Source organism: Bos grunniens, chromosome 18 (assembly GCF_055505025.1).
Source record: "Bos grunniens cultivar Pamir isolate PY7600 chromosome 18, Bosgru_T2T1.0, whole genome shotgun sequence".
NCBI lineage: Eukaryota > Metazoa > Chordata > Mammalia > Artiodactyla > Bovidae > Bos > Bos grunniens.
The window spans coordinates 63,653,173-63,674,710 of record NC_141182.1 but is presented as its reverse complement, the minus strand read 5'-3'; the positions used below and the strand labels follow the sequence as shown (position 1 = coordinate 63,674,710).

The 21,538-nt window shown below is 53.1% G+C and overlaps 3 protein-coding genes across 6 annotated transcripts; 1 reads left to right on the top strand and 2 right to left on the bottom strand.

Moving 5' to 3' along the window:
• Positions 1-3,033: 3,033 nt before the first annotated feature.
• OSCAR (osteoclast associated Ig-like receptor) lies at positions 3,034-9,212 on the bottom strand. The gene is made up of 5 exons (XM_086354678.1): positions 9,056-9,212; positions 8,235-8,267; positions 5,303-5,665; positions 3,978-4,259; positions 3,034-3,546 (listed from the first exon to the last, which is right to left on the bottom strand). The coding sequence occupies exons 1-5, from the start codon at positions 9,090-9,092 to the stop codon at positions 3,410-3,412; spliced, it is 852 nt and encodes a 283-aa protein (XP_086210804.1). The 5' UTR covers positions 9,093-9,212; the 3' UTR covers positions 3,034-3,409.
• Positions 7,938-13,507, top strand: NDUFA3 (NADH:ubiquinone oxidoreductase subunit A3). Its single transcript, XM_086354684.1, has 5 exons — positions 7,938-8,061; positions 9,722-10,277; positions 10,497-10,571; positions 12,378-12,455; positions 13,355-13,507. Exons 2-5 carry the CDS (start codon positions 9,911-9,913, stop codon positions 13,444-13,446), a joined length of 612 nt encoding a protein of 203 aa, XP_086210810.1. The 5' UTR covers positions 7,938-8,061; positions 9,722-9,910; the 3' UTR covers positions 13,447-13,507.
• Positions 13,508-13,543: 36 nt separating this feature from the next.
• TFPT (TCF3 fusion partner) lies at positions 13,544-21,506 on the bottom strand. Of its 4 annotated transcripts, none has more exons than XR_015146553.1 (6): positions 21,089-21,506; positions 20,458-20,720; positions 15,503-15,573; positions 14,341-14,410; positions 14,049-14,261; positions 13,544-13,697 (listed from the first exon to the last, which is right to left on the bottom strand). XR_015146553.1 is itself a non-coding variant. In XM_086354681.1 (6 exons), the coding sequence occupies exons 1-6, from the start codon at positions 21,109-21,111 to the stop codon at positions 13,578-13,580; spliced, it is 756 nt and encodes a 251-aa protein (XP_086210807.1). In that variant the 5' UTR covers positions 21,112-21,506; the 3' UTR covers positions 13,544-13,577. The 4 variants fall into 4 exon arrangements, 3 of the variants coding, with proteins under 3 accessions (XP_086210807.1, XP_086210809.1, XP_086210808.1); XM_086354681.1 differs by having other exon boundaries at positions 20,462-20,720; XM_086354683.1 differs by lacking the exon at positions 20,458-20,720.
• Positions 21,507-21,538: the final 32 nt, after the last annotated feature.

Genomic DNA, 21,538 nt, shown 5'->3' with positions numbered 1-21,538 from the left:
ATCGTCTTTTTCCAAAAATGCCTCTGTTCTTTATCCTTTCTCTTCGCCAGCAACACATGTTCTACTTGTTTTACACATAGAAATGTTTCCCTTATCATTTTTACATGTCACAATTTTTAACCCTTGGAACCTTAACAAAACCAAGTGATTGAACTGATACACCAGCATTTTCTGATTGCAGACCTAAGGATATATTTCATACATCTAGAAGTATACATTTTTCACAGCATAATTTTTCTTTAATGGTACATCATGCGTGTTTAATAAGCCCAAACCTCTTTAGTTTCCCTCTTGGTCTTATGAGAAGACAAAAGTAGGTAAATTTAGATTTGTTTGATTTGTAAGCACTTATGTTTTTTAAGGCCAATTAAATAGAGCCTCTTTACAAATTAACCTCAGCAATATTATCTAATGGCAAAAACACATATTGAGACATACAAACGTCCAGACAGAGATCTCTTTGCTTCATCTTTTTACATTTATTGAATTAGGCATTGCAATTAAACTTATCACTTTATGGATAATAGAATAGTCAAATTTACATTCTCAGTTTTAAAAGGCTTCTATCTTTTCTTTTTCCTTGGCTCGAAGTTTTATATTTAACCCAAGGCTGAAGATCCAGGCAAAGTGGACTGTGTTTGTATTTCAAGGACATGATAAGCATTAACTTCAGATTTTCTCCTAGGCATATTTTTGTTTTCCCAGGGTCTGATAAAAGAGTTTTATCAAACTAGACTTCTATAACTACATATGCAAAAAGAACTGGGTTTTTGGAATTTCAAGAGTTTCACCTTAACCAATCTTCTCTGGAGTCTGAAGAATATTGCTGCCACACATTGTCCCAAAAAATCATATTTTTGGTCATGATTTCACAGCTAAAATTTTTCTTAATGAATTGAACCTGAATTTCCCATTTTACATAAGGCAACAAGAGTACCAACCACACAAACGGAATACACACTCACACACCAAATGACAGATCAGTCATAAACTCTCTCCGAGGGTGACCCGTAGAGTCCCAAACACACATGTCCCCAAAATGGTCCTCAATGGTAGATGTCAGAACCAACTGGCAAAACGCCCAAATGACACTCAGTGCTCACAAGCAGCCCCCAACAGCAGACAGGTGTCAGAACCAGCTGGCGAGAATGCCCAGAAACGTGGCAGCTCATGTCCGGGGTAGAGTCTGGCCATCATGTAGTTAACTTTTCCACCTGGAGTTTCAGGATCTTCAAGACAGCTCACAGAATATGGCTCAGGATAATATCTACAGCCCTTGAGAAGGAACTAAGTGCTTAATGCTGCTAAGTCGCTTCAGTCGTGTCTGACTCTTAGCAACCCCATGGACTGCAGGCTGCAGTCCATGGGATTTTCCAGGCAAGAACACTGGAGTGGGGTGCCATTGCCTTCTCCGATGCTTTATGCTGCTGCTGCTAAGTCACTTCAGTTGTGTCCGACTCTGTGCGACCCCATAGATGGAAGCCCACCAGGCTCCCCCATTCCTGGGATTCTCCAGGCAAGAACACTGGAGTGGGTTGCCATTTCCTTCTCCAATGCATGAAAATGAAAAGTGAAAGTGAAGTCCTTTAGTCGTGTCCGACTCTTAGCGACCCCATGGACTGCAGCCCACCAGGCTCCTCCGTCCATGGGATTTTCCAGGCAAGAGTACTGGAGTGGGTTGCCATTGCCTTCTCCGGATGCTTTATGACCACATTATTATTTGGTCTCCTTTTGACTGCTTTCCTTTGTTTTCACGTGTTCTCATTTCTCTGATTAAACTTACCCTTTGACTAACTTTTCCACAGGCAGAAAGCAGGCAGAGGACGTGGGGGCAGGGCAATGACCATACAGTCTTATTTCAATCCTTCACATGTTGGGGACAAGTTATCACTTTAATCTGGCAGTCCCCAACGTTTTTGGCACCCAGGACCAATTTCGTGGAAGGTCATTTTTCCACAGACCAAGGGGGGAAGATGGTTTCAGGATGATTCAAGTGCATTGTGTTTACTGTGCACTTTATTTCTATTAATATCACATCAGCTCCACTTCAGATCACCAGGCATTAGATCCCACAGGGTAGGGACCCCTGTGCACTTTATTTCTATTAATATCACATCAGCTCCATCACAGATCACCAGGCATTGGATCCCACAGGGTAGGGACCCCTGCTTTAATTCCCTCTAGAATTGACACAGGAGATGTTTTTAGTTTCTGCTTTCACAGATGTAACCTCAGAAGGATCTGTAGGTTGTTCAAAGCTATCAGCCCAGTGAGTGGTGGGGCTGTGGCTGTCCAAAATAAAAAACAAACAACAAAAAAAAGGAAGTCATCCTCTTCTCCCTAAAGTAGGAAGAGAGAAAGGAGAAGTTGGAAATTTTAATAAAAACAGAAGAGGATGTGTTCCCCCAAGATTAGGTATAAATCAAGAACATATAAGTGAGTGGTTAAGACTTGCTTAGGAACAGAAAATGTGTGTATAACCACGAGAAAGGCATCAGATTGCCAGATAAAATGAGAATTAAATTAATAAACTTGGGAGAAACGATAGGAGTAGCCAGGGCTTCCGGAAGGTAGAGTTTAGGGTCCAGGTCAAAGGTCTACTGTGCCACTGGCTGTTGCCTGAGCAACCAACTCTGCCTCTTACTGATAAGGAGGGTTCTGGAAAATAGCTGTGAGCCCAGGAATCTGTAATCGGAGAAGAAATTCTGCAGGGTCTGAACTTGGTCTTCCTCTGGGGAGGATCTGAGCAGAACTTTGGAAGATGTTTGCTTGGCCCCCAAGAGTGATGTCATGAGAATGATGGTGACTCATTTAAAAGGTTAGCTGGAGGGACTTCCCTGGTGGGCCAGTGGCTAAGACTCCATACTCCCAACGCAGGGGGCTCAGGTTCGATCCCTGGTCAGGGAACTAGATCCCACATGCCACAACCAAGACCCATAGCAGGCAAAAAAAAATATATATATATTAATAAAAAAATAAAAGGTGAGTTGGAGCATGACCAAGGGGAAAACAACAATCACAACTAGAATTTCGTTTGGTTCTGTGAGTTTGAGAGAAGCAGCTCTTATACAGGAGCTGACATTTATTGAGCATTGTCCAAAGTAATCCTAATGAAGTATTTCCAATGCTTCCGTTTTACCGCCAGGGCAGCGGTAAAACTTTCCTAACATCCCACAAGGAGTGAGTAGCGGCACTGGGATTCGATCTCAGGTCTTATTGGTTAGGAAGGCTTAACCACCGATAGTGCTTTCTACTGATCTGGGAGGTCCTGGAGAGATGACCCAGAAGGAAGATCCCGGGCGCGGTGCAAGGGCATTATTACTCGGGAAGCTGGGCTGCGGGGCTGCCGGCAGGGCCGGTCCAACCATGGGACCCCAGCGTCTTCTCCTTCCTCTCTGCTCTCCCGGGCTCAGGCCCAGACGTTGCCAGAGGGGCGATTCTGGCTGTGCCAGTCGAAAACGACCAGTGCGCCCAGCGAGATGAGAACCAGGCCGCCCAGCCCCAGGCGGAGGACGTTGCCCTGGGTGTAGTCCGAGGCGCCCGAGCCTGCGGGGCCAGCAAAGGAGAGAGGCGGTCAGCGTCCCCGTCAGACCTGCATCTCCGCCCGTCCTCTGGGTGTTTAAGCTCCAGAGCGGAGCTGAGAACGCAACTTCCAGTCTCAACATTGCAGGGGCTGCATGGCGGCAGGGCTTCGACCCCCGGGTCTGAGGGGGGAAGGGCCGGGGGCCTGGACCCCGGGTCTGAGGGCGGAGGGGCGGGGGCCTGGACCCCCGGGTCTGAGAGGGGAGGGCGGGGGCCTGGACCCCGGGTCTGAGGGCGGAGGGCGGGGGCCTGGACCCCGGGTCTGAGGGGGGAAGGGCCGGGGGCCTGGACCCCCGGGTCTGAGAGGGGAGGGCGGGGGCCTGCACTCCCGGGTCTGGGGGAGCAGGTGTGCGGTCGGGACCCTCGGGTCTGGGGGCGGGGGGCCGGCCGCTCACCGTCCGCGCGGACCACCAGCGGCTCGCTGCGCGCCGACAGCACGTAGGGGGCGGAGGGCGTGTGGTAGTAGCAGGTGTAGGTGCCGGGCGCGCGCGCGCCGAGCAGCGGGAAGTCGGCCCAGGGCTGCTCCGAATCCCGGTACTGCAGCGGGGCCGCCTCGCCCTCGCGGTACAGCGCGAAGCTCATGCCCCGCAGGCGGCCGGCGCAGCGCAGACTCACGTTGGCCCCGGGCACTACCACCGGCGCGGGCAGCGCCACCAGCGAAGGGCGCGGCAGCTCGTCTGCGGGACGAGGAGGTGGGAGGGTCGGGGTCCGCCTTCTCCCTCCCTCATCGCCCCCCCTCCTCTCCCCTCCCCACACCCCCGCCTCATTCTCTCCTCTCCCCTCCCCCCTCCTCTCCTCCCCCCACCCCAGCCTCATACTCTCTCCTCTCCTCTCCCCTCCCCTCCCTCTCCCCTCCCCTCCCCTCCCTCTCCCCTTCCTCTCTCCCCTCCCTCACCCCCATCCCCCGCCTCATTCTCTCCCCTCCCCTCTCCCCTTCCCACGTGCTCTCCCTTCCCCTCTCCCCCACCCACTCCTTCCTCTTTCCACTCTTCCCTTACCCTCTCCCCTCCCCGCCCCGCCCGCTCTCCCTGCCCATCTCTGCAGGCCTCTCACCTTCTCCCTCAGCTCCTCCGTGTCCGTGTCCCTATCTCTCCCAGCCCCTGTGTGTCTGCCTCCCTCTCCCTCCCACATTCTCCCACTGTCCCTGTGCTCACTAAAATGCTCTGTTTTTAACCCCCCGGTCGTGCATGTTTCACTCCCCCGTGGGGCTCAGAGGCTGTCTTTCTCCCAGGGTTTCTCCGATTCTTAGGGGATCTTAGTTCCCCAACCAGGGATTGAACCTGCACCCTCGGCAGTCAATGCTTGGAAACCTAACCACTGGACCACGGGAGAGTTCCGTTAGTGACATTTTTGGATAAATCTGGATGATTCTATGGGGGTGGGTGTTGAGGGGGATTGTACTGTCCTGCACACAGGGTGTGTTATAACGTCTCTGGCCTTTAACCCATGTGATGCCAGTAGCACACCCTTCCCCGGTCAGGACAAGCAGAAATGTCTCCAGATATTGCCAGACTGGCGGCGGGGGGGGGGGGGGGGGGGGGGGGAGGGGAGTGGGAAGGGCGGCATAATCATCCCGACTGAGAATTCTCTCTGTCTCTCCATGTAAGTCTTTTTGTATGTGTCATTGTGCAAGCTCCTCTCCATACATACACGGATTCCCTCCTTGCCCCTCCATCCCACCTGTGTCCCTTCTCCACACCCCACTCCCCCAGGACCTCACCTGTCACCAGCAGTTCCAGGGCATCACTGGGGTGGGACCAGACATCTGGATCCCAGCCTCGCCTCCAGTAGCAGCAGTGGTAACTGCCCCCCTGGGCTGGGGTCACCTCCTCCAGGAAGAACTCCGCCAGTTCCGCAGATACATCCCGGTGAATCATAGTAGTGAGCTCTGCAGACCTGAAGACTGCAAACCTCCAGGCGGGCTGGGGTGCCTGGCACCTCAGGGTGACATTGACCCCAGGGGTCACAACTGCAGCGGGCTGAGCGCTCAGCCAGGGCCTGGGGTTGGAGGCTGGGGAGACTGAGTAAGCGTGGCTGCCTGGGTCCTCGGACTTATTGGGAGCCCAAGTTGATGAGCGGGCAGCTGGAGTAGGAGGAGAAGCTCCTTGAGAATCACTGCCCCTTTCTCAGCCTCAGATCCCTGCTCCTAAAGCAGGGGAGACACAGGATCCCAACCAAGGCTTTCAAAACCGGCTGCACATCAGAGGAGCGAGGCATCAACTCCTGTTTTAAACATCACTTCAAGGGATTGGATCCCAGAAATCTGCAAACTCAATTTGTCCTCCAGAATACTTGTAATGTGTTTGACATATTTCAACAGTTGCCCAAACTTGCCATCTATCTGGGGGAAAAAATTGTTGGATCCCTACCTCACACACCATTCCCCCAAGCAAATTCCAGATTAATGTAAAGAAAGTACATGAGTTTTTTAAAAAGCTATAAAAGTATCAGAAGAAAATATAGGAAAATGTATTTATCTTTGGGGTTGAGAAGGCTGTCTGAAAATGTAAAATGAAAAATTCAGAAGGGAAAATTGTTCATTAATTTGGCCATTTTAACCTTTTAAAGCTGTATATGAGAAAAGACATGTAAATGAAGCTAGAAGACAAGCGCACCGTCAGAAATGGCTTATTCATAAATCATATAGATTAAGAGTGTAGAAGGACTTTACACTCTGGTGTAATGTGGTCCAGTGGTTAAGATTTTGCCTTCCAACACATGGGGTGTGGGTTCCATCACTGGTGAAGGAGTTAAATCCCACATGGCTTGTGGCCAAAAAAAAACCCACCATAAAGCAGAAGCAATATTGTAACAAATTCAATAAAGACTTTAAAAAAATGGTCCACATTAAAAAAAAAAGTGTGAAAAGAAATCTTAGAGCCAATTCAACTGAAATCTGGGCAAAACATACGAACAGGCAATTCATGGAGGAGGAAGTCCAATTGACCAAAACACATCTAGGGGTTGCGATGTGAAAGTCACTCCACGATAACACTAATTTTTTAAAAGTTAAAACAATAGTAAGACATTTTGCCTCTCAGGTTGTCAAAAATTTAAATACTGGTTAACATTGTGTTTGGGAGAATATATAGTACAACAGGTGCTTAGCTGCACTCAACCACACCTTTTGAGACAGCAGTTTGTCAGTTTCTATTAAGATACACAAAGGATATGACCAGCCACTCAATAAGTCCACCCTAGACAAATGCACTTACATGAACATGAAAACTTCACACTGCAATGCACACTGCAGCGATGAATGTGATAGTAAACGCTGGAAGCAACCTAAATATACACCAGGAGAACACCTAAATATACACCAGGAGAACCAACTAAACTAGAACCCCCCCTGCAATAGTGAATGTTAGATAGCAATTTTTAAAAAGAGAGAGAAAAAAAGTAGAACCATCTATAATGACATGGACAGCAATTACAAAGTGAAAAATATAAGGTGTAGAACACCTTACAAGAAATACCAGTTTTGCTTTGGGGGGAAAAAAAAAGAAGAAGTACAAAAATACATGTGTGTGTTTGAATGCATGGAAATTTTTTTATAAGGGTTCAGAGATTATATAAGGAAGATGAGGAAAGGGAAGACAGCCATTGCTATAGATCCTTTAATAGTACTTAATAGGGGTTTGGGGCTCGCTGTGCGGCATGTGGAGCCTTACCCCACCAGGGAAGGAACCCGTCCGTGCTCCCTGTAGTGGAAGCATGGAGTCTCAGTCACTGGACCACCAGGGAAGTCTGATGATAATTCATTTTTAAAATCATGAATATATGTTAGCTTTAGCATTTAAAACTTAAAAAATTGATAACCAAGGTATTAATGGTTTTCCAAGCGACTCTTATTTGGAGTGTAGCTGGGGGAAAATTGAGAGGAAGAAAAGATCTCCCTCATCAGAAACCTTGGAAAGAAACCAAGTCATCTGAGGGTGGAGAACTACACTTTCCAAATGGGGAAATAATGGGTTTTGCCAGAGATCTTATTTCCCGAGCCCTGCACTTCACCAAGCTCTGAGCCAAGAGTTCTATGCATGTGATTTTGTTAAATTCTCACAACAGCCCATTTTACAGAGTAGAAAATTGAGTCTTAGCATGCAGTGGTTTGTTCAAGGTCATAAATGAATAGGGTGGTGAAACCGGGGTTCCCGTTTGGGTCTCATTCACTCCAATGGGCATGACCTTCCCTACTTCTCTACACTGGTCACTAAAGTGAATACGGGGACTTCCCTGGTGGCACAATGGGTAGGAATCTGCCTGCCAGTGCAGGGGACATCGGTGTGACCCCTGGTTTGGAAAGATCTCACGTGGGATGAGGCAACCAAGCCTGTGTGCTGCCACAACTAAGCCCACGCACCTAGAGCCTGCACACCTAGAGCCTGCGCTCGGCAACGAGAGAAGCCACGGCAGTGAGACGCCTGTGGCCACAACTAGAGAAAACACACGCGCAGCAACCACGATCCAGCGCGGCAGAAGGTAAACAAAAACAAAGTGAGGGAGGGAGGGAGGAGGGAAAGAAAGAAGAGAGGAGAGGGAAGTAAGGAAATCTGGGCTGACGGTGGGCACCAAAATAAAGGCTGAGTAGTTGGAAACGGGATGTCAGAAACATGTGGGGGAATGGGGGGGTGGGGCGGGGGATTGTTACTCACCAGCTGGAGTGCTGTCTGCGTGACACACCAGCCCTATAGAGGGTTGGAGGAGGGGGCTTGGTCTTGTCAGAGCCTTCAGCTGCTACCAGCCCCACCTCACTGCGCGCCCAGGAATCTAAGTCCCCGGGCTCTCTTTCCTCTGAGAAACAGGAATCTTGCCCCAAATTTCTCTTCTCTCATCAGCCATAAATTCAGACTTCCAATCCCCACTTATTTCAGAGACCAAAACTCTGGGCAGGCAATTCCCTGGCCATCCAGTGGTTACAGCTAAGCTCTCTCCTTGCCAATGGCTGGGGTTCGATCCCCGGTTTGGGGAACTAAACTCCCACAAGCCATGCCACACAGCCAGAAAAATAAAACAAAGCCTAGACCCAAATCCCTCTTTCCTCTACACCCAAGAATTCAGGTGCTTGGACTCCCCTTTTTTTCAGGAGACAATAATCTGAGTGCACAGTTCTCCTCTCTGGGGTGTGGGGGTCTGCACCCCCAGCTTCCTCCTTTCCCAGGGACCCAGGTGTCTCAGCTCCCATCTTTCTGTTACATCAAGGTTTAGGACTGAACAGTCCCCATTCCCAGGAATTCAGGTCCCTGGCCTTCTCTTGCTTCAAGATCTAGAGCATCCTGCTCCCCAACTTCCTCCTCTCCCAGGAACCCAGGAACCTGAGACCCCTGTGTCCTCTTACCTTAGGATTCAGGGGTCGGAGCCCCAGTCCTGTTATTCTAACCTAGAATCCCCCTGAACCCTCAGCTAGTGCTGCACCTGCCCTCAGGGAGACCCCAGCCCAGCCAGGGACCCAGGGGGAAGGGGGTGGGTGTCTCACAGAGAGTCAGCAGCTGCAGGCTCAGCACCTCCGCCATAACGGGCAGTTCTCGGTTGGAGAAAGAAGAGCAGCCCGGGCTCACCGTGCCCGGTCCCCTACCGGGAAATGAGGCAACTTCAGAAAATCAGAGCCGTGCTCAGGGAAGGGAGGAGGAGCAGGGTGGGGCCCCTGGGTAATTGTGTCATAGCCTTATGGTGCTGTGGGAGAAGTCGGGAGAGTGGGAGGTCATCACTGATCACTGTTGTGTTCATTAGGCTAAAAAAAAAAAAAAAGCTAGCACCTATTATGTATCAGACCCTGTGCTGCACGGTTGGGGGAGCGGGGACAGAGGAGAGTCAGACCCCATTATTGTGCTCCAGTAGTTCCCAGCCTGCTATCAGGAAAGCCACATCCCGACCAGGTTAGTTAAAACAAAACAAAACGATGTGCGCTAGAATGAGGGGCTTCCGTGGTGGCTCAGACGGCAAAGAATCTGCCTGAGATGCAGGAGACCTGGGTTCCATCCTTGGGTCGGGAAGATCCCCTGGAGAAGGGAATGGCAACCTGCTCCAGTACTCTTGCCTGGAGAATTCCATGGACAGAGGAGCCTGGGGGCTACAACAGTCCATGGGGTCGCAAAGAGTTGAATATGACTGAGCCACTAACAGTTTCACTACTTTTTCACAGGATGGAGATCACACGGGGCACTGTGAGAGTCCACAGAAGGTCCCTAACCCTTCAGGAATGAGAGGGCTTGCAGGACGAACTGATTTTGAGCTAAGACCTCAACTGATAGATTGATCATTTGTCCTCTCGCAGACTCCGTTTGCCCATCTATAAAATGGACTCTCAGAAGTAAACTATAGATGAGGACTGATGCACTCCGCTTTAGCTGGGCTGCAGCAGGACTGGAAGTTACTCCTCCGGAACGACGTTCTGAGAAAAGCGAACCTTGGCAGGTGCGCCGAAGACAGGCTTGCGTTTAAACCCACAGCGCCGCCTCCTTTTCTACAGCCTTCAGCACCGACCGCTGTTCTGCAATACTGCGCACGCGCTGACTCAGCCGGTGGAGGCTTGCGGGTCGGGACTACAACTCCCAGAGTGCTCCGCGCCGCCACCGCCTCGGATAGCCGTTCGGCGCCACTGCGCAAGCGCGGACTCAGGCTGCGGGGCCCGTGCCCAGGGACCACAACTCCCAGAGTGCCCCGCGCCCTCGCCGCCGCCGAGACCAAGATGGCTGAGAGTAAGTTCGGGTTCTGCCGGCGCGTGAAGCTGGTTCTAGGAGCCCCGGGTGGTGCAGGGGTTAGGGCAACGCGGAGCCCCTATGGAGCCAGTGGGGTCCGGGCCGGAGAGGGGTGCGGAGGTTACGACGGGGCTCCTCCGGGGCGGTGTTGACGGAAGAGGAATAGAGGTCACCGGGGACATCAAGTGCGAGGGTGACCCTCCTCACCCATCCTTACAGGAGTCGCAGCCTTCCTCAAGAATGTCTGGGCCAAGGAACCGGTGCTAGTGGCATCCTTCGCCATTGCGGGCCTCGGTGCGTGAGTGTCCCTGGTGCGAACGTGCATGACCCCCAACTGGCGTCCCAGCTTTACCTTCCATCCTGTAGAGGTCTCATCGCTCCCCGCCCATCATTCCATCCAGTACCCCGAGCCGCGACCCTCGCCCTCCACATCCCGTGTCCCTCACACCCCATCATTCCATCCTGTACCCCGAGCCCCGACCCTCGCCCTCAACATCCCGTGTCCGCCCATCATTCCATCCTGTACCCCGAGCACCGACCCTCGCCCTCAACATTTCGTGTACCCGCTAGTGTGCCAATACCCCCACCCCTAATATTCTGACCCCTCCACCACCCCATCGCTCCGCACCCCATCCGCACCCACCCAAGAATTCTGTAATCCCTTGAAAGAAGTTGTCAATCCTAGGTACCCATTATAAATACCTAACCCCTTAAAAAAAAATAATAAGTGTGGAGAAGGAAATGGCAGCCCACTCCAGTACCCTTGCCTGGAAAATCCCATGGACAGAGGAGCCTGGTAGGCTACAGTCCATGGGTTCGCGAGGTCACTTTCACTTTCACTTTCCTCACCTCCTACTCTTCTCTGTCTAAAAGAAACTGGCATTCAGACCCAGATAAGATGATACGCTGGGGCACTAGCCTGCCATCTTCTAGGACGCCTAGTTTTGCAAATAAAATTGTATTCCTTGCTTCAAAAAAAAAAAAATAATAATAATCGCCTCACCCCCCCACCAGACTCTGAATTGAGTTGGCGGTGGGTGGAGGTGGAGCTCGGGAATCTGGTATCTCCTGAAAATTCTCTGGTGACTCTAACGTGTCTCCCGGATGGAGAACCTCAGCCCTGGAGCTGGACTGCTCAGACTTTCAGGGGTGGGAGTGGGGCTCTCGTTAAAACACAGGCTCTGATTCAGTAGGTCTGGGAGGGGCTAGGGCAGTTGCACTAAGAAGTTCCCAGGCCTTGTCAGTAGCGCTGGTGGGCAGGCCCCACACTGGGGGAGGTTTGGGACCACAGTTGTCGGGCCTGGCAGCCACGGCCCACATCAGCCCTAGAGCTCTTGCAACGGGGCTGGTATGAATTGAGATGGGCCGTGTAACGCTCGTGTAAAGTACGTGCTGGATTTCAAAGACTTCCTATAACAAAAAGTATATACCCATTTTTTTTTTCACGTTGATATATTGAAGTAATATTTTGCATATACCTGGTTCATTTTTTAAATTTGTGCCTTTTAATTTTACTGTGGCTATTCAGTTCAGTTGCTCAGTCGTGTCTCTTTGCGACCCCATGGACTGCGGCATGCCAGGCCTCCCTGCCCATGTAAATTGCATCGCTGGTTCTTACATTCCTGTCTGACAGTGCTGGCCTGGAACACTCCTTTATATGCCCTGCCCCACCTCCCTGTGACTCCCAGCTCCCACCCCAGAGGGACTGTGGTTTCTCAATGATTGTTCTTTGAACCTCCCCCTCTTCCTTAGTTTGTAACAGTTCATGATGCCTCTGGAAGATTCCCAAGACACCCCCTGACCCATACCTCCCAATATGCTCCATGACTCATGCGCTCCTTCCGTGACCACCCCCTTCTTCCCTCCCATGGCCTCCAGGTCCCACGTGTCTGTGAGTACTTGGCTTTCACCCAACCTCTGAAAACTGTTATACACCCTTCCGCTGACGTATGGGGCTCCCAGGGTGCCAAGCGGCCTCCTGGAGGTGAACCCCTGCTCCCCTCCCCTCCACGGACCTGACCCCCATTTGGCCAAAGCTCAGCTTCTGTCTGCGGGGGTCTCCTCCTTCCCCCAGGCCTCATGCCTGTTATCTCTCCACAGCTGTAATCCTGCCCACACTCAGCCCCTACACCAAGTACTCGCTCATGATCAACCGGGCCACACCCTACAACTACCCAGGTGAGTGAGGCCTGGCTGTGCGGGGCGGGTGGGGGGGGGGGGGCAGTAATGGGCAGGCGCGTCCTCCACAGGGCTCCAAGATTCTGCAGTGCACGCTGGACTCTGTCCTTTCGTCCTCAGTAGATGGAATCCACGTGCCATCGAGTTCACTTCTTTTTTAAAATGTATCTGGCTGCTCCGGGTTTTAGTTGCGGTACCCGAGATGGTCAGCTTCACTGCAGCAACGTGGGATCTAGTTCCCTGACAGGGTCGCACCTGGCCCCCTGCCTTGGGAGCACCGCGTCTTAGCCCCTGGGCCACCGGGGAGCTCCCTCCTGTCTGGTTTTGCACTTTGTGAGTTGCTGTGGTGCTTTCAGATTTATGTCCTTGTCTGGGTTCCCAGCCTCTGTTGCTTTCCCAACTGCTGACTTTCTGGGTGTCCGCCTCTCCAGGCCTGTCCTGCTTCCTCATGTCTGTTGGGTCTTTCTCTGGGGCTCCTTTCTGTGTCCATCATTCTGGTTTTTCACGTCTCTAGGTCTCTATCTCCCTGCTTCCCTACATCTCTTACTCTCTGACCCTTGGTGGTGGTACTTGAGTCGTTAAGTCTTGTCTGACTCTTGTGACTCCACGGACCATAGCCTGCCAGGCCCCTCTGTCCATGGGATTTCCCAGGCAAGAATGTTGGAGTGGGCTGCCATTTTCTCCTCCAGGGCATCTCCCTGACCCAGGGATCAAACCCCGTCTCCTGCACTGCAGACAGATTCTTTGCCCCTGAGCCCCCAGGGAAGCCCTCTCTGACCCTTACTTTCTCATCTCTCTCCTGGGGTCCTATCTCCCTGTCTGAATGTAAGCTGACAGGCCAACCCTTCTCTGGGGGCCCTGGTGATCTGCTGGTCTCAGCGGCCCCCTCCTGTCCACAGTGCCCCTCCGAGACGACGGGAACATGCCCGACGTGCCCAGCCACCCCCAGGACCCCCAGGGCCCAAGCCTGGAGTGGCTGAAGAGACTGTGAACGCCTCTGTTGACAGGGAGCAGCCCCCGCCCCAATGGCCCCAATAAATGCGTGAAAACCACCCCGAGCCTGAGTGTGTGTGGGCAGCAGCCAAGGCGAGAGTGGGGGCTGGTTTATTGGGGGGGAGCGAGTTAGTCAAAGGGGGGGCTGGCTAGGGTGGGGTAGGGCAGCAGTTTGTCTGGCCCCCGAGAAACCCAGCTTGAGTCGAGGGCCTCATCCGCTTCAAAGCCAAAGTCTTCCTCAACCTTGATCTGGGGGAGATGAGAGTGGGGCGTGAGGAGGCCCTGGCCCGACGGCCCACATGAGGTGGGCCCGTACACGTGTCCCCGTACATGCTCCCCAGAGCTGCCCCCACCCCCTCTCCCTGCTCTGCTGCCAGCCCGCCCGGGTATCTGTCCTTCTCCCCAGAACCTCCTCCACGTCTTCCTTCTCCACCCCCGTCTGGCATTTTCCAGCTCTTTCTCCTTCCCAGGCCAGCCTGACCCCTTTCCTCCTCCTTGCAAGGCCCTCTCTCCCCAGCCGTCCCAGCCTGGCCTTTCCCTGCTTCCCCTGTGCCCCCCGCTCCCCCTGCACCCCTCTCCCTTCCCCCCAGCCCCCCTCACCGGGGCCAGTTCCGGGGTCAGCGCAGCCCCGACTCGCCGGGTGTCGCGGGGTGCTCGCCGCCTCTTCCTCCCACTGGGCCCCTCACCGGGGGCCGGGCTGCCTGGCTCCGGGGGTGCGGGCGTCCTCCGAGGTGGGGACAGCCCCTCTTTCTCTGGAGGCTCGTTCTCTGCATTGCCGGGGGTGGGGGCATCTGTGCCCTGGCTGCCCTCATCCTGGCAGACGGGAGAGGGGGCAGGTGAAGGCCATGTCCCGGGCTCCAGGCCCGCCTACCTGCCCGCAACCCCAGCTCACCTCCAGCACGATGGTGAACTGGCTGGAGCGGTAGTCATCGCCGTAGGAGTCCAGCACTCTCATGAGGAACCTGCAGAGAAGCCATCAGGGGAGCTGCTTTACCTTCCGCCCGGCAGGCGGGAAGGGGATGCAGCGCAGCTCTGACCCTGAAGATCTGAGACACCCGGTGCCCAGTGGACTCGGGGCAGGACAGGGGGACCTCTGCACCTCAGCTCCTGCTCTGGAACCCCGGGGTGTGACCCCCGCACCAGGGCGGCCTGCAGACAGTGGCACGGTAGCTCACGATGGTGCCACAGGCCCGGTGGGGTGTCGGCTCAGTAACTGGGCAAACATACATTGTCATTTTCATTGGTAGCTGGGAGGCGGGCCCAGGGCCCTCACTCATGACCCTGCCTTCTCTTCCTGCTCTCTGCTCCCACAAGCTTTTTGGTTTTCTGTCTCTTCTGAGCTCTGACCAGATGGTCCCCATAAGCCAGCGCCTGGGCGGAGCCTCTTCCATGCACCTCTCCTCTCAGCACATGCCAGCTGCTCTTGAGGCTGTCGGCTACAGAAGCCTCTGCCACCTGTCCTCTCTTCGGGCACCTGGCATGCGTTGAGAGTGAGTGACTGACGCGCGGAAATGGTCGATTCTGCTTATTTTTATTTAGTTGCGCTGAAAATCAGAACCAAATGGTTACCCGGCATGTGAAATGAGGCTCGTGTGCCTGAGGGAGTGAATTTTTAATTTCACTTCTTAATGAACTTGGTCGGTTACCACTAAGCATGAGAGTGGCAAGGGCCACCGAGGAGCTGCGTTTTTCACTTCACGTGAATTAATTCGAAGAGTTCATGCCCGGAGGGCTCCCATTCAGTTCTCAGCAGCCCTATGATCCTGGCATTGCCCTGCCTTGATGTCTCCTCAGCAGCCTGTGATCCGGGCATTACCCTCCCTTGATGGTGGCCTAGTGCTCAGACAAGGGTGTGGCTGGCCTGGAGGCACCCAGCGGACCAGGGCTCAAGGCTGGGTCTGTGACCCTCGGGCTGGTCTCCTGCACTCCGCCCACCCCATTCATTGGGGGCACACCCGCCGCCCCAGGCCTGGGACTCAGCTTGCTGCCCAGGCCCGACCGGAGATGGTGGGGACAGAGGCTGAGACGTGAGACGCAGGCCCCAAGGGTGTTACCTCCGTTCCTGCTGGAGTCTCCGAGTTATTCTCTGCACCTGGTGGAGCCTGTTCAGGACCCGCTCGTTCACCTGCGGGGAGATGGAGAAAGCACGCGTCAGCCGGGCTCTGAGATCAGCACGGTGAGTGGGGCCCCTGGACACCAGGGAGACTGGCCAGGGCCTCCAGGGCCTGTGTGTGTGCCGCTTCCCTGCTCACTGCCTCTCCTGTTCCACTGCCTGGTGCACTCCGCTCACACTCGAGTTCCCTGGCACGGGCCAGGCCTGGGGGCACTCAGCGCACTCCTCCCCAGGTGTCTATGAGGCTCACTTCCTTCAGACTGTGCTCAGGGACCTCCCTGAAGGTCCAGAGGTTAGACTCTGCACTTCCATGGCAGGGGGCACAGGTTCGATCCCTGCTCAGGGAACTAAGATCCCACGTGCCTCACAATGTGGCCAAAAAAAAAGAAAAACACCTGCATCAAAGGCCCCCTGCTCAGGCCTCCCCCACTTCCCACGCCAGAGCCCCAGGTCCGCCCCACTCAGCTCCGCTTTTCCGCCGCCTTCCAGCCTCTGTCTCTACTCAGTGTCCTCAGTGTCTCCGCCGCCAGCACAGAAGCTCCAATGGGCTGAGGTCTGTGCCCCTGTCCCCAGGGCCTGGAGCAGAGCCTGGCAGGGGGGTGCTCCCTAAACCCTGCCAACCAGAGGACTTGTTCACAGAGTGATAGTGTTTCAAGGACTCCAAACCAGGAGACAGGCTGGAGATTAGGGCAGGAGGTGGCTGCTTTAGGTAGGGCCGTCACGGGAGATGCGTGGACTGGACTGCTCCTGGGTCAGAATGACCTAGGTTCGAATACCAAGCTGCCCTTCTCAGCTGTGTGGCCTTGGGTAAGTTACTTAACCTCTCTGAGTCTCAAGTTTCTGCACTGGTCAAAGAGTAATAACGTAACTTACTCCTGGTTGGGGTTGGGCTAAGAGCAGAGGCTCAAGTGCAGCTCCGTTTGAGCAAATGGTGAGTCTCTCTGGAACCCAGCATCCAGCTGTTAAACAGGGCTCGGGATACCTGCTGCTGCTTGGGGGCAGGGCAGGGGGCCATGGGCTGAAGGTTCCCAGCCTGGCATAGAGTGGGTGTTCTCGGGAGAGTGCTCACTCTGCCAGCGCCACCCTTGCACTGAAAGACTGAACAGAAGGACACAGGGAGCCTTGAAATCACTGGGAGAGAAAAGAGTCGCGTGGTCGTGGAGAGAAGAGAGGTTGAGGGGAGCTGAAGGATGGAGCGGAGCCGAAAGCCTCCTGGTCAGAAATATTCCCAGGTGGCCCAGCAGTCAAGAACCTGCCTGCCAAAGCAGGAGACGTGGGTTCGATCCCCGGGTTGGGAAGATCTCCTGGAGGAGGGCACAGCAACCCACTCCAGTATTCTGCCTAGAGAATCCCATGGACAGAGCCTGGCGGGCTACAGCCCATGAGGTCACAGAGACTTGGACACGACTGAGCAACTAAACAACAACAATAATAAAAATAAATGGATCTGGTTTATATATATTATGTGTACTTATATTAGGTATCATGCCAGACATCCTGGAATGTGAAGTCAAGTGGGCCTTAGCATCACTACGAACAAAGCTAGTGGAGGTGATGGAATTCCAGTTGAGCTATTTCAAATCCTGGAAGATGATGCTGTGAAAGTGCTGCACTCAATATGCCAGCTGCTGCTGCTAAGTCGCTTCAGTTGTGTCCGACTCTGTGCAACCCCATAGACAGCAGCCCACCAGGCTCCCCCATCCCTGGGATTCTCTAGGCAAGAATACTGGAGTGGGTTGCCATTTCCTTCTCCAGTGCATGCCAGCAAATTTGGAAAGCTCAGCAGTGGCCACAGGACTGGAAGAGGTCAGTTTTCATTCCAATCCCAAAGAAAGGCAGTGCCAAAGAATGCTCAAACTACTGCACAGTTGCAATCATCTCACACGCTAGTAAAGTAATGCTCAAAATTCTCCAAGCCAGGCTTCAGCAATACATTAACCGTGAACTTCCAGATGTTAAGGCTGGCTTTAGAAAAGGCAGAGGAACCAGAGATCAAATTGCTAACATTCGCTGGATCATCAAAAAAGCAAGAGAGTTCCAGAAAAACATCTATTTCTGCTTTATTGACTATGACAAAGCCTTTGACTGTGTGGATCACAATAAACTGGAAAATTCTGAAAGAGATGGGAATACCAGACCATCTGACCTGCCTCTTGAGAAACCTATATGCAGGTCAGGAAGCAACAATTAGAACTGGACATGGAACAACAGACTGGTTCCAAATAGGAAAAGGAGTACGTCAAGGCTGCATATTGACACCCTGCTTATTTAACTTATATACAGAGTACATCATGAGAAATGCTGGGCTGGAAGAAGCACAAGCTGGAATCAAGATTGCTGGGAGAAATATCAATAACCTCAGATACGCAGATGACACCACCCTTATGGCAGAAAGTGAAGAGAAACTAAAAAGCCTCTTGATGAAAGTGAAAGAGGAGAGTGAAAAAGTTGGCTTAAAGGTCAACATTCAGAAAACTAAGATCATGGCATCTGGTCCCATCACTTCATGGGGAATAGATGGGGAAACAGTGTCAGACTTTATTTTTTGGGGCCCCAGAATCACTGCAGATGGTGACTGCAGCCATGAAATTAAAAGATGCTTACTCCTTGGAAGGAACATTATGACCAACCTAGATAGCATATTAAAACGCAGAGGCATTACTTTGCCAACAAAGGTCTGTCTAATCAAGGCTATGGTTTTTCCAGTGGTCATGTATGGATGTGAGAGTTGGACTGTGAAGAAAGCTGAGTGCTGAAGAATTGATGCTTTTGAACTGTGGTGTTGGAGAAGACTTCTGAGAGTCCCTTGGACTGCAAGGAGAGCCAACCAGTCCATTCTAAAGGAGATCAGTCCTGGGTGTTCTTTGGAAGGACTGATGCTGAAGCTGAAACTCCAGTACTTTGGCCACCTCATGCGAAGAGTTGACTCATTGCAAAAGATTCTGATGCTGGGAGGGATTGGGGGCAGGAAGAGAAGGGGATGACAGAGGATGAGATGGCTAGATGGCATCATCGACTCAATGGACATGAGTTTGAATAAACTCCAAGAGTTGGTGATGGACAGGGAGGCCTGGCATGCGGCAGTTCGTGGGGTCGCAAAGAGGCGGACACGACTGAGGGACTGAACTGAACTGAACTGAATACTTGTATTAGGGCTTCCCTGGTGGCTCAGCTGGTAAAGAATCCGCCTGCAATGTGGGAGACCTGGGTTGGATCCCTGGGTTGGGAAGATCCCCTGAAGAAGGGAAAGGCAACCCACTCCAGTATTCTGGCCTGGAGAATTCCATGGACTGTATAGTCCATGGGGTCGCAAAGAGTAGGACATGACTGAGCGACTTTCACTCACTCACTCATACTTACATTACCAACTTCCTATCTATACACATACATAAAACCATGTTACAAAGAGTACTTCTAGGAATGTCTGGTAACTGCTGGTGGGGCGCATTTGTCTTGTGTGTCTTCTGCGTATTTATGAAGGACTGGGACTGGTGGCCACAGGGTATGCATAGGTTCAACCTTCATGCACTTCAGAGGAATGTATGTAATTTAATATCCAGAGCTGACCCTGCTCCAAGCACGTCCACTGGTCCTGCTGCCTTCAGCCTGGCCTTCAAATCCCCTCCCCCAACATCCCCATCAAACCAAGTGCCTCTCCAGTCCTGAGCAAACCCTGTGCTATGTGAAGTTCCTAACGTACTTCTCCAGCTTGCCGTGCTCCTGCTTACCCTAAGCCTCGGCTCAAACCTCACTCCCCTGTTAGTTCTCTGTCATCCCTGCCTCCTCTTCTCCTCTGCTCCTACCCGAGTGCAGGCCTCCTCCTCTCCTGCCTGGGCCACTACACTAGCTGCCCCCCTCTTCCAGAACTCACCCAACACCACTGTCATAGGCTGGATTTTTGTTGTTTAATTGCTAAGTCGTGTCCGACTCTTTGTCCCCAAAAAGTGGTGTGTTGGAGTCCTAATTCCCAGGACCTCAGAATGTGGCCTTATTTGGACACAAGCTCTTCACAAAGGTAATCAGGCTAAATGAGGCTATTATAGAGTGGGTCCTAATCCAGTATGGCGGGACAGTCACACACACACAGAGCACAGGAAGAACGCCATGTGATTCTGAAAGCCGAGATCGACAAGCCAAGGAACGTGAAAGATCCCCAGCAAGCCACTGGAAGCCAGGGAGGGTGCCCAGAACAGATAGCAGATTCTCGCTCACAGCTCTCAGGGTGAACCAACACTCCTGACACCTCAATCCCGGACTTCTAGTCTCCAGACCCTGTGACAGTACATTTCTGTTACTGAGCCACCCGTCTGTGGTTCTTGATACAGCAGCCCTAGCAAATGAGTCCAACCAAAGACAGTCTTTCAAACACCCGGACCTGACCCTGTTCCTTCCTATCTGAAACCTTTTGATCGCTCCCTTTACTCTCAAAAAAGAAAAAATCCAAACTTCTTGCTATCATGTTCGTGGCCTTTCAAGATCTGGGCCCGGCTTCCTACTCCATACTCATTCTCACCAAGGAGGCTAACGCAGTGATTCAGCGGAAAGAACCTGAGTCTTGGCAAAGGCTGTGGGGATGGAGGAGGAGCTGAGAGAGATCGGAGAGGCAGAACGGACAGGACCTGAGTACATGATGTCAGGGGTGTGAGATCTGAAAAGTCAGATCAGTGGGTTAGCAGTGAGCTGCTTTGTGGTGTCAAATGAAGCTCCTAGAGGAGACAGCCCTCCAAGGTGCCTTGCAGGGTGCCGGACACACTCTAGGTGCTAAATAATGAATGAATGAGTAGACGGAAGGTTCATTCACCTGGGCAAGGAAAGCTGGGTACCTAGACAGGCAGACACTGGGAAGGATTACTAACTCAGGCCAGAGGAGCCCCAAAGAGGGGGAGCCACACTCACCTACCTGCTCGATCTCCCGGCAGCGCCGACCCAGCGCCTGGTACTTCCTGCGATTTAGTTCCCTCTGGCGCCGCCGACGGCCCCGGGCTGCCTCTTCCTCTTCATCTCGCTCCCGGAGCCCGGAGCCGCCCAGACCCCCGGACACAAACTCCACTTCGGTCTCAAGCTCGCTCTCCAGGATGTGACCACCGAAGAGCGGAGGCAGCGCCAGCTCCGAGCCTGGCGGCGCCGAGAACTCCTCGAAGCCCACGGCGGCCATGGTCCTGTAAGGTCGGGGGGGCTCAGGGACCCCGACGCCCCGTCTCCTAATCCCTCCTCGTTGAGGCCTTGGAAGGAGTCCAGGCCCCTAGCCCACCCCTTCCCAGGATTCAGAAGTCCAGGCTCCCAGCCCACCCCTTCCCAGAATCCAGATCTCTTCACTGGACAGCTCAAGCCCCAACCCTTCACCCAGACCCAGGGGTCCCGGCCTCCGCCAGACCCGCAGCCTTCTGCCTCAGGATGCATCCTGCTCGAGTACGGACCCCTGACCCTAAGCTAAGGAACTGCACCCCCGCGTCAGTCCTCAGCGCAGACTGCTATCAGGCAGCTACAATGTCTTTTGAGATTCGAAGTTTTCCTCAAAATCACTCACCCCTCTCTCTGCTCCAGTTCCATCTCTCCTGCTCGGGGAGCCCCAGGCCCCAGAACTTCCAACCTCGGCAATCTCCGTAGGTTAAGTGGTTCGCAAAACTACCCGTCCCGTCAGGCTACGCGGCTCCAACATCCGGGACTCTGCCGCCACGCCTTCTGGGAGCGGTAGTTTCCTATTTCCGGTTCCGCTCCGTAACCCTTCCACCTCCACCCCGACTCCCGGCTTAAATTAAGCCTTGCTTTCTCATTGAACGCCTCCACCGTTCGTCTCAGTTGCCCTTTATTCTTATCCTGACACCCTGTCGCGAGGCTGCGGCGAGTCTGTTTATCGGGCTCAGTTCACAGCGGGCCGCGAGCTGGATAAGGCGCCTCTCCTTTCGGCCTGCTCACCCCTTCTCCGCCTAGCTTCAGGTGCTAATAAAGTTGTTCCAAACGCTTCAGGAAAGACGCG